The 11,922-nt window shown below is 40.7% G+C and overlaps 1 protein-coding gene across 23 annotated transcripts in view; it reads left to right on the plus strand.

Annotated features, from left to right (window-relative positions):
• Nucleotides 1–11,922, plus strand: part of LOC107269770 (dystrophin, isoforms A/C/F/G/H) — a 261,027-nt gene that overhangs the window by 218,571 nt on the left and 30,534 nt on the right. For all 23 annotated transcript variants that reach the window (XM_025087112.1, XM_025087115.1, XM_025087118.1 and 20 more), the window contains 3 exons: nt 2,251–2,423; nt 8,741–8,885; nt 11,481–11,604. In XM_025087112.1, the coding sequence (XP_024942880.1) occupies nt 2,251–2,423; nt 8,741–8,885; nt 11,481–11,604 (442 nt within the window). The remainder of the gene's footprint in view (nt 1–2,250; nt 2,424–8,740; nt 8,886–11,480; nt 11,605–11,922) is intronic.

Raw genomic sequence — 11,922 nt, forward strand, 5'->3', positions numbered from 1 at the left:
GTACGAATGTTATAAGATTCTCTAACGGTCTATATATAGACGAGAAATTAATTTGATTGGGGATGATTATAGTATTGAAATTGATATATGACATTTTTATGATTAATACGTAATGGTTCATTACGTAGGTAGTTAATGTAATTTTTAGGCTATTTATCTAGATAACTAATTCAGCTCGTTTTACTTGGTTCGAGATAGTGAATCTTTCTCTCGAATTCAACTGGTAATTTCTCAGTTAGAGCCCCCCCTGGGTATATCATTGCTAGTTGCTACAAGGAGACACTCTGAGAACTCACTAAGTCCTAGACATTGATTAAGATACCAGCAATTTCTCCTATAAATCCCGATGCTATGAATTCTGAAGTCTTTCTCCTTAAATCTTCTTGAGTTACGTACCTTAGCGTCTCTTATACGACGTCTTCGGGATAGAGAAGCTACACAGGGACTCGATTCCTTAAGTTTTCCTCTTTGTTCTTCGTAAGTATCTGGCGTCGCGGTCTTCGCTTTGTAATTCATTGAAGCTTATCTAGGAAATTCGTCACTTTGCCGAAGGTAAAATAATTTTTCATTTTATTTTTTTCCTGCATAAAAATATATCGACTATTACGTAGTATATCTGGCTGAATATATCTATAGTCCCTTTCATACGTAAATTTTATGAAAAGAGCGAACCATTCCGAAAAAGATGTCTCCGATCGTAAAAATACATTTCGAAAAGTATCAAACGTATCGGGATCCCATCTTTCTTGATGAGATTTACGTAATCGCTTGATGAGGCGTGATAAGATATTTTTTTTAGCATTTCAATGTGAAAAAGAGGTTCCAAAATTTATATGTCTCGGGTTATTCCAGTTGGTAATTTTTTTTTACGAAACCACGCGACAGAGGCCCTTGTATGGATTTTCGACAAATACCATTTTTTTCGTACTCATTTACCTTATCTCCTATCCGTCGTTATCAGTTACTATATTTTCAAATATTTCGTCTTATCACGAAATCCGAAGGCACAGGAGTTTAGTCAATGGTCGTTGCACCAGTGTCCCTATCTATGGCTAGTACAGAAGGCCGATCAATGAAAGAGTCACGGTTGCAATTTTTGCACATTTTAATCGATCGCAAAACCGAGACAATGACAAACGCCAAGCATTTAGCCAACTGGCTGTGCGCTTCGCATAGCCGCGTTAAAAGCTCAATCATTCCTACTATATATCAAGAAACAACGTCAGCAGCTGTCATTGAATCGGACTGACGTATAGTCAACTGTCAATCGATGTGACACAGTTTCAAGCGACTATAACACGTCCCAGTGTTATTTCTGAGCATGAATACACACACATATATATATGTATATCTGCCTATGCTGCATCGATACGAGCGAAAAATATTCACGAATTAAACGTAGATACCAGAAATATCACGTAACAATTTCGCATCCTATGGATGACCAAATAGGAGCTCGAATGACGTGGTTTATTTTCGTCCGTAAGCGTCGCAGAACAAATATGAAAATGGAAATAGTGTCAATAAAAATATTGGCATTTGAAACTGATAGTCGTATGAAAAAAAAAAAAGGACAGGTAAATTGCAAGTGAAATATTGACGCTTTGATGATTAAAAAATTTTTACGAAATATTCACCCGTCACACGTCTGCTTTTTTATAATTGCTAACGCGACAACGTACCCAACGCTCCCGTATAGCCAAACCTCTGCGCAACGTCCATTAATTCACTGAGCTTTCGTCATTCCCTGACACTCGCACAACACAGCGCCAGAAACTTTAAACTTCTGATCTATTCCGGATCCTGTGGGACTCTGGTGGTGGAACTTGTACTACTGGTTAGTTACTTAACGTTTCCGGCTGCTCAGTTTGATTTTAGTTTGGTCTCCATAAAGTCGAGTTTCTCGTTCTCAATATACATACGTCTTGGGTATAGTCGGGTCTTGTGGAAAAGTTGAATATACGTGTAATGCTTAATATTTATTATCGAGTAAGTGAGGCTGGGTTTAAAAAGGAATCACAATGCCTAATTGATAGAAATGGACGGAGATAACGGGAGATGGAAGAGAAAAGAATGTATTATGCTTAAAGTGAAACGTTACGATATCTGAAAGTTCTTTGCAAATAAAGCAGAGTCAAGTTTTAAGTGTTTAAACAATCTTCGTAATATTACACTGGGACAGTGACGTCACTGTCAAAATGACAATAGTAATATACGCTATATAAATATTTATTGTTTTTCCTGTTGCAGGATCTACAATCAGAAATCGAGACTCATCGTGACGTATACGCATCACTGAATGGTACGGGACGTAAATTATTGAGCTCCTTGGCCAGTCAGGATGACGCCGTTATGCTGCAGCGTCGTCTGGATGAGATGAACCAGAGATGGCATCATCTCAAGGCGAAAAGCATGGCTATCAGGTAAACAGTTAAGAACTAAGGCAATCGTGTCTATTGTAGACGACAGCTGTGTACCTGATATCAGACACGTCAGTGATTTGTGAGGAACAAAACGAATGAACGGTCTGAATGGATATTTTTGGCATCGTCCGGCGACTTGCGTTATATTACTGACGATGCTATTGCTGGTACTGTTGCCGCTGCTGCTATCGTGCAGATGGTGATGGTTATAACTTGGAAAATCCAAATTATCGCTCGTAACGTTGTTTCCGTAAATTCTTGGCCAATCGACTCGAAAATGGCAGAAGTATGATTTTTACGTAGAAAATCATTAAAATCGCCCCCCCCCCTCCCGGAAGTATCTCACGATAAAAGAAACAAAACTTGAAATTTCCATTTTATATTCCCAGGAGTAAATCCAGGTGCAGGAAAAGTGTCTCCTTTCGAGATGACAAGTCGATCTAGCGACCAATCAAATAGAATCGACTCGACAACAAATCTCGAAGCGTTGACGCGCCACTTCGCAATACGAACGAGATAACTCTTGCTGATGCTGAGCTATAACGACGGCTTATCTATACGAAGATATTGGAAAACAAAGGAAATTCGAAATCCCATAATAAAAATAATCCGATAAAATGAAGCGAATTTATACTTTAAAAAAGAAAACCGTACATTCCCAAAGAAACGTAAAAACACTTGTGAAACAGACTCCAAAAGTTTTATCCGCCGTTAACTCAAAATCGAACTCTCCAAAGACCATTAATTCGCAAAAACAATAAAAATCTCAAACCCACCCACAAACGAGACCAATATCGGCAAAAGTTCTCGCAATATGTCAAGTACCGTACCAGAACCTATTCGGAAATGATCCGAAAAATTGGATATTTATCGTAGCCCCCCTTAACGTGGTTGCGTAGGATTCGCATGATTTCATATCGAATTTATCCCTCTCCATATCCTCGTGGCGGCAGCCAGTACCGGAAAGAACGACGGGATAGTTTCTCGAAGAAGTCTCGGTACCGAAAAAAAAAAAAATTTTATACCTAACATACCAACCATCGATTTTTACCAGCTATATTCTCTTCGGCATAAATCCTCGACAGTACGAAAGATTCCTCAATACCCACCGCCACCACCACCGTCTCCCTTATAACCAACCGCCATTACAGAATTTATCGAAGCCTTTGGTATATCGGTAACCGCATACTATACCGCTCGGAAAAAGAAAAGTTTTCTGGCAACGCCGTAACGACGACGGCATATTCTATCCAGAGTCCCGGATGCACTTGCCAGGGAAAACACAAAGTTTCGACGGCGCTAAACGCACAGGAACAATGCCAGCGATGCCCCTAGGGTCTCGAGAGCCTCGCGATACTCGCGGTAGTTCGACTACCTAGGTAGGATGGAAATTCTCGGCATAGCGTTGCCTTCGGCCTTTGACAATGTCCCGTTTACAGAGGATAGGCAGATTGTCGATGCGCCTCTGGCGTTATGTATCTACGTATCGTGTCTACAATATATATATATATATATATAGGTAAGCAGATGCATACATATGTATATATATATACCAATTTATGCATATATATAGTCTATAATGTGGTTAAGGTACCCATAACCAGGTAGTGATGTATAAGGTAAGCAGATGCATACATATGTATATAGAGGATAGGCAGATTGTCGATGCGCCTCTGGCGTTATGTATCTACGTATCGTGTCTACAATATATATATATATAGGTAAGCAGATGCATACATATGTATATATATATACCAATTTATGCATATATATAGTCTATAATGTGGTTAAGGTACCCATAACCAGGTAGTGATGTATAACTTCAGGTACATACATACATATCTACATGTATACTGGATTACCAAACGGAGGTGAGATCATTTCCACGAAGTATCAACCTCCCCGCAAACTGCTGAAATTGCCCGATAGAAATTTCAAGACTCGCCGAAGTATAAAGAGTTGTCGTCCGACCCCATTCCGCAGGCTGAACCAGGGGTACAGCTTCGACGAATTGCAGAGGCTCGAGTTTGCCGTACGAAGGACTTCGATTTAAATAGGGCCGATAGCACTGTCAGCACTCGGTTTAACCTAGATAGAGTCGAGCAATCAGTCTCCATTAATTAGCCGAACTGTGGCCAGAAGTTGAGCGTGATTGTGGTCGCAGGGGGTGGTGCGCACGAGTTACGTGGACGGTATAGGGAGAGAATTTCGCAATTGGTATACGAACTGCTAACCACCCCACTTGAGTAATCCAAAGTTCCGCATATTTAACGAGGGATTGACCTTCATTTATATATAGATTTATCGTCACTTTTTATTTATAGTTTTCCCGATAAAGACAACCCGGAAAGACCTAGGTCCCCTGGTAATTCATTTTTTTGCCCTATAGCTAAAATACTATTGTCTTTATAACCTTCGCGTTCAGCAAGGCCCTTAAAAAAGTATCAGGATATGACGTCACTGCAATTCTCTTTTCTGGAATGGCACGATGAAACAGACAAAGGAAGAGAACCGATGAAGAATCAATGATAGAAATAATTAAAGGCGTCCCTCTCTTTACATAGGCTCTTTCCCTGCGAGAAACAGGAAGTTATCCCATAGGATTTTCTCTCATGTCATCCCAGACGCACAGATCGCTGTAACCGGAGGACGTGGATAAATCGCTGACAGTAACAAGGCACGACGCTCTCGCGAACCAGATAAAAGTCTTTAATAATCTTCGTTCCCGGAAATCCGTTATACGTATACCATACGTGGCAACATCTGACATGGGTATACTGCATGCTATATATATATATATGTATGTATGTATACATGCCAAAGAAAGAAAGTAGATAATATAAAAATGAAAGAGACAAACGTAGGGGAATCAAAAAGATTGTTACGTGTGGAGTCACACATGTGAATCGTATATAGAAAACAGGAAACCATATATGTATATGGAGCGGCTGACCTTTTCTCGAAAATTGAAGTTATTTTTATATGACACTGCGAGTAATAAATGATAATACGAAAAAAAAGGGCATAAATGGCCAGTCTTATCCGAAGGAGAATACGACCATATCCGGCACTAACTCATTTTGCAACTTGCGTCTATATACATATATATACTATATATACATATATCACACATACCTTATCGGATGTGCAGGGATAAATAATTCGAGTTCGGGTTATGATAAGGTGTGGCTTAGCATTAATCCATGGGAGCCATTCCGCAGTTTAGTACACGTGGCACACGCCAGGAGAAATGCGCCGAGGTTTCCCTTCTAATAATGTATGTATTCCATGTTTATACAGTCCATTCTGTGCTCCCAGGTATTGCAAATCCCATCGAACCAGATGCGACACTCGGTTAGCTCAGTTACTCCAAGATTCACCGTTCAGCAAAACACGTATCGAGTGAGCCATTATTACATAAGTTTTGTGTCTGCTTCGCACGTGGTAAAAGAATATCTCGAGAAATCCGCATAGATCCATAAATCGGTGATCATAAATTCAGTGGGATCCTGGCGACGATCCAAGAAAGTATTTCTTTGTCGAAGACGACGATCGACAATAATTTTAACGATGTCTGAATCGGAAGGTTGACACCCACGTGGTATCGAGGCGCAGTACATGCTTTGGCCCCGATAACTTAGTTCCCTAGAAATTTCTAATTTCCGGGAGATAAGTTCAGGGGGTGGTTGACTATATGATTGTTTGACGGAAGAAAGTAGGTAGAGCATGAGATGAAAGGCGAAGCCAAGAGAATGATGATGGAAAAAGAGAAACGGCGTGAAATACACAGGTGGCTTAAAGGATCCAGACGGAAATGGTAGTTTGGTAATGAGACTGGTATTGTGCGAGTGGAAGACAAAAGTTGATGACGCAGAGAAGAGAAGGTGAGAAAACGCGAAAGGAACGGAGGAGGACGATGTGACAATCAAAGTGGTATCTGGAAAATGATGTATTAGCTAGAACAAAAGAGAGCTGGAGATTGTAAGTTGTGCGAACCTAAAGTTAGTTCAGTGGGTCACTGCAGCATCTCAGTTAATCTGACGGCAGCTAAATTCGCCAGAACGATGAATAGTACCGTTTCGATATCAAGGACAATATTTGTACATGTGTATTTATATGTAGTCAGTGATAAGGCATATACTTCACTGACTCCAACCTATTGCTTGAGCCATCCATCTACGTACCACTAAAGATTTCTTGTTAAGGTAGATTTAGTATACGATTTTGCTCGGCTCCTAGAATGCCGGTAAACGATTTCCGGTAAGACGTACACAGCGAGTGTAGTCGTCTTGTTGGTACCTACTGGCATGGCAAAGCCATTGTGAATCCCAAGAGAGAAGGATTGAAAAAGTTAGATCGTCTCTTACAAATCTTTTTACAAATCCCGTCCTTCGCGTATATAAGACGCGCGTCCCGCTGCGAAGTGTTTGACGACGACGAAACGGTTTTCGAACGTCAATGCGTTTCCCGGGATTTTCTTTCGGAGGTATAAGACATACGGAAGTCGTCATATTTAGTACTACTGTTGACTCGGCGTGACATAACAAAGTCGACTAACGTGTAAGCAAACTGAATCCAATGGCTCTGGGTTACTTCCGCACTTGGATTAAACCATTTGGTATCCAAGCCCGAAGTCGTGGAGTGCAACGTTCTCGCCGCTAATAGTCTCGTTGTTTATGGGCAGAAGTTTAGACGGTTTTCGTCCGCGCTTGTTTGGATTGGGATTGTGCTGGTAAATTGTCCCTGGGTCGAGTTATATAGCGCGCCGTAGTAATTCCATTTGCAGGGTTTATTGCGTTTATGAAAGAGACACTCGCCAGGGAATGCCAGAGGAGTCGCGCCAAGTGGCAAATCGCAAGTGGGACGTTGTTGGATGAGAAACGGAACGAGAGAAAAGGATGTTCCTGGTGAAATCGAGACAATGTAAAAATGTGGGAAAAAAAGTTAAATCGTAATAACGATCAACGGGGATAGTATTAGAGTCTCGATACAATTTTTCGATACTCGAAAGCTACGGTACTGATGACGATTGAATTAATTTAAGGACTGTGCCTTCAGGAGCTCAAGTCAACATCGATTAAATTCGTATTTAATTACACTTAATCCCCGTAAAATAGGTCCTGCCAGATACTTCCGTAGCTGTGCTCACTTTCCTTACTATCTTCTGTTTCGCGGTTTTGTCCTGGTATTTTAATTATCCTTAATCTCCTATCGCGGGCATACCGGCAATTCCACGTAATCAAAAGTTTCCTACTGCTGGAACTCCAGTCGAGTCGAGCGTTTCCAATTAAGTTTTTCGTCCCTATTATTTTGTCTTGCTGATCGTACAAGTTCAAACAGTCCCCGCAATACGATCAAACCTACTTACCCGTACGATAGTATTATACAACGCTGCGAACAAATACTTGCTACAAAAAGGATAGACTTTTCTAATCCATTAAATTTCTCAGAACTTTCGAATAAAAAGAAGAAAAGTATACTCGTGTAACACCAAAAATTTTACAGATATATCACAAGTAAACGAATAAATGTGAACGTACACAAACACGTACTTGTATCTGCGTACCAAAAGTTTCATCCAGTAACATATTATATAACGCGTTGACGTTATGAGTGACTGCAGCTCTTGCGGACGCAGCTTCTCTCTATGCATCTATCATATCTATGCGTCCTTTTCGCAAACCCGCAGATATACAAAATACGCTTCAGAAAATCCTCTCAGAAGTGCGCGCCGGCTCCCTTAAGAATTCCTCAAGATTTTCATCGACGTAACAATAACCTTAATATATTCGCAGTCTGTTTCTTGGCGATATGACGTCACCTGCCAGAATAACGGCTCTGCGGTGCAGCACAACAATGTGGAAATATAAATCTAAAACCCAACAGCTATCCCTTCTGACCCAGAATGCTCCCTTACCCCTCGTACAGAATCTCAACGGAGCCAGCATCCCTCCAAGTCGCATCTAGATGCAAGGCGTAAGCGCAAAATGTAAATACGACTTGACGTAAACGCATCACGTTTATATTCTTCTCATATATAGATATATATCATATACATTTCCCACTTTATAGGGTACTAAAGGGCTTTATCACCTCGTGGCGTTATTGTGATTGAAATTACTTCGCCCGTCGGATTCGGATCCCTTTCATTCATTAGTGCTATTCCGCGTACTGGCTGTTGCGCTTGTTAAAGTATTTTCAAATTCTTATTTTTTTTTTTTTTTTTTTTTTTTTTTTTTTTTTTTTTTTTTTTTTTTTTTTTTTTTTTTTTTTTTTTTTTTTTTTTTTTTTTTTTTTTTTTTTTTTTTTTTTTTCAGAAATCGACTGGAAAGCAACACGGAACACTGGAACGCTCTTTTGCTGTCACTACGAGAACTCATAGAATGGGTTATCAGAAAGGATACGGAATTAACAGGATTAGGACCCGTTTGCGGGGACATAGCGGCTCTGCAGAAACAGCAGGTTGGTAAAATTTTTTAATTGAAATTCAATAAAAATTTTGTTTAATTATATAAAATTACCCGATTACCGAATACATACGTCAGGAGGTATACATTAAAGCATACACATATTCCTTATCGATAGGCGTCCTCCTGTCCACCTTTTACCGCAACCCTAATATCTCTGGGTATTAACGTTCATTTGATACCCTGACTATTAGCGATCCCTCGTCGTTTCTTGAAAACACTGTCCGAGCTCCAGGGGATGGACGAAGGTATAACGAATCTGACGAAGAGATTAAGTCTCCCCCGAAACGACGATAGTCCGACGTGATTTACGAAGGTTCGCCAAATGGCCCGGGCGGGTCAATTTTCTTTAGGCAATTCACGTAAAAATTCGATTTACTTTAACCGACACGTACACCCCTCCTATAGAAGGGGGCTAAAATAAACACGTAAATTCAGCTATGATCCAGCACTGTCCATTGACACATTGCAAACGCGGCTTTTCTCGACTCCTGTCGCACCGACGGTATATCGGTACACCTGTTATCAATGGTATAATAGATTCAGTCTCTCAGATGCGAGGATCACTGACATCCTGACGTTCAAAGATTGACGGCTTGTCGTGTGTACTAATCCTGATTAGCCACGTGCACGTGGCTCGTACCTATATGCATATATCAGCCCCACGTAATAATCCCGAGTGCACGTCAGAGATAAGGAGGACTATGTTGTAGATCATCAATGTCATCGTGAGGTGTAGGTCAGTTATGATCAGCTTCCGTATTTGGAGTTACTGATGATATAGCTTGGACCGAATAGTGATGAAACAGCTAAACAGATCTCGTATGCATCGTTACGTAACAATCGAGAAACTTTACACGTATACTGGCCTATGTATAGGTTACGGCTGATCGTCATTAACAACGCCAGGCATTTTAGCATAGTCCGATGCACCGGGGTGAATTTGAGAAAACGGCTTCGACCATTCTCCCGGACGGCCATTACACGGTTACGCATAATCGTGCATAATTGAAGCGGGCTGTATCCTCTGTGGACAAATACGTATGGCTCGGTAAGCGGCAGCAGGTGCTTTACCGAACAGCTGTTACGCTAATGAATATAACAGGAGGGGGTGTGGATTTCAGCCCCTTAGCTTGTATGAAAATTCACGAATCTGCGGCTCCATTTGATATCTTGTGTAATTTTGTCTTTATAAGGTGTACTGTCGGAAACGTTTATTTAACGTGACAGGTACTATTTCGAATGACAGAAAATTAAATGGATTCCGGTTGAAATTCAGTTAAATCTTGTGGATTTTTTAAAATAAGTAACCTACTGTCCATACGACATATAAAATAGAAGGGATCTTTTCTTAGATGTTTGTACGCGAATAAGGGTAGTCACTGGTAACATGTGTTATAGAGGGATACATTGGTGTTATAAATCTTGTTCGATGGCTGAAAATGCGAATCAATTTCTGCTGAACGACTTTGGTATACATGGACTGGCAGAGGGTTAATACTTGCTGGCGAAACAATGTTATCAGAGAACTCTCCCTGGGTATACGGTATATACGCACTCCTTATACAATCCTGTTTCTTGGCTCCTAAGAGAAACGACGACTTTCGGAACTTCCTTTGCCCAGAGGACTGCGGCATTAGCGGGAGTGCTGCTTGAGGAATAATACTGGTGCGATAATGACATGGCTGGATTGGAGGGAAGTGTTAAGTAACTGCCGCGTCGCTACGGTGGGGTCTGTTTCGGTGGTTCAGGAGTTTAAAAGCCATTTGATACGGCATACGATTCCCGCACTTTGACTAACCGACGGCGCTACGAGGGTGTCAGATATTGAGGGAGGCATTTGACGAAAATTTTTTTATTTCACTGTTTTTTCTTCGATTCCTTATCTTCTTGCAGTAGCCATAAATAAGCACGTTTAAGAACACGAAATTTCTGTTTAAAATGGATCATTTTAAATGGAACGTTCTAAACTTTTTTTTTGTACGTTTTTTTTTTGTATTGGATTTTTTTAACAATAAAATTCTACGTTCAGCTAGGTTCTATGTACTCGGTGCAGTCTCATGGAGTCGAGAGACATAAGAAAAAAAAAACAAGAAAGAGAACCTTAGCCAATTTTGTTAACACATCTCACCACGAAGCGTGCGATATTGCAAAAGTGGGTTTACCCACTAGAGGCTTGCATGTCGCTAGTTTTCTTGCACTGCTGCTTCGCTAAATTTAATTATGGATGCACATGCCGCCACATGCTAATTCTAAATTACCTACCTCATTTTCTGTCCTCTACGCAGAACGCCATTACGGCATACATATCTCTCTAACGTATCTACCTCAAGTATCATTGCGGATCACTGTAGCAACACTTTAGCAACTCGGGGGAATGTATTGAGGATTTAAAGGGGATGATTCTTTAAGACTACCCCTTAACGTGAGACACATCCGCATGGCAAAAATATTTCGAGGACCTTTCATTTTCTACGATCAGAATATATTCTTTATAAGCGTACAGGCCTATCGCGATGAAATTTTATTTTTTATTCTTAAGGTATATATAAGCGTCATACAAAAATCTATATTTTTCCTCGATTTTCAGGACGATCATCGCGGCTTCAGAAGACAGCTAGAAGACAAACGACCAGTCGTTGAAAATAATTTACTAAGTGGTCGTCAATACATTGCCAACGAACCACCTCTTTCGGACACTTCCGACTCAGAAGGTAAGACATACCCCGTGACCTTTCCGGATATATCAAAAAGTTATCTCACTTTCTGCAAAGCACGCCTAAAAGTCAAAGTTTCCGAATCCGCTGCTGTTACCTTCGCTAAGGGTCAAAAAGTTGTTGGATAAGTATGAGGAAGGTGTATGGTGGTGCAGACGAAATCCCTAGATAGATCTCTTTAGCGAGCCGAGATTACGCGAAGCTGCGAAAAATAAAAGTTATTTCGACAGTTCACTCCATTAGTTAGGCTCGCGTTTCTCCTGGACCGTTATTCCTTTTTTTGTTCCCAACTCCCCCCCCCCCCCCCCCCCCCCC

This window comes from Cephus cinctus, unplaced genomic scaffold (genome assembly GCF_000341935.2).
Source record: "Cephus cinctus unplaced genomic scaffold, Ccin1 Ccin1_scaffold0690, whole genome shotgun sequence".
Classification (NCBI taxonomy): domain Eukaryota; kingdom Metazoa; phylum Arthropoda; class Insecta; order Hymenoptera; family Cephidae; genus Cephus; species Cephus cinctus.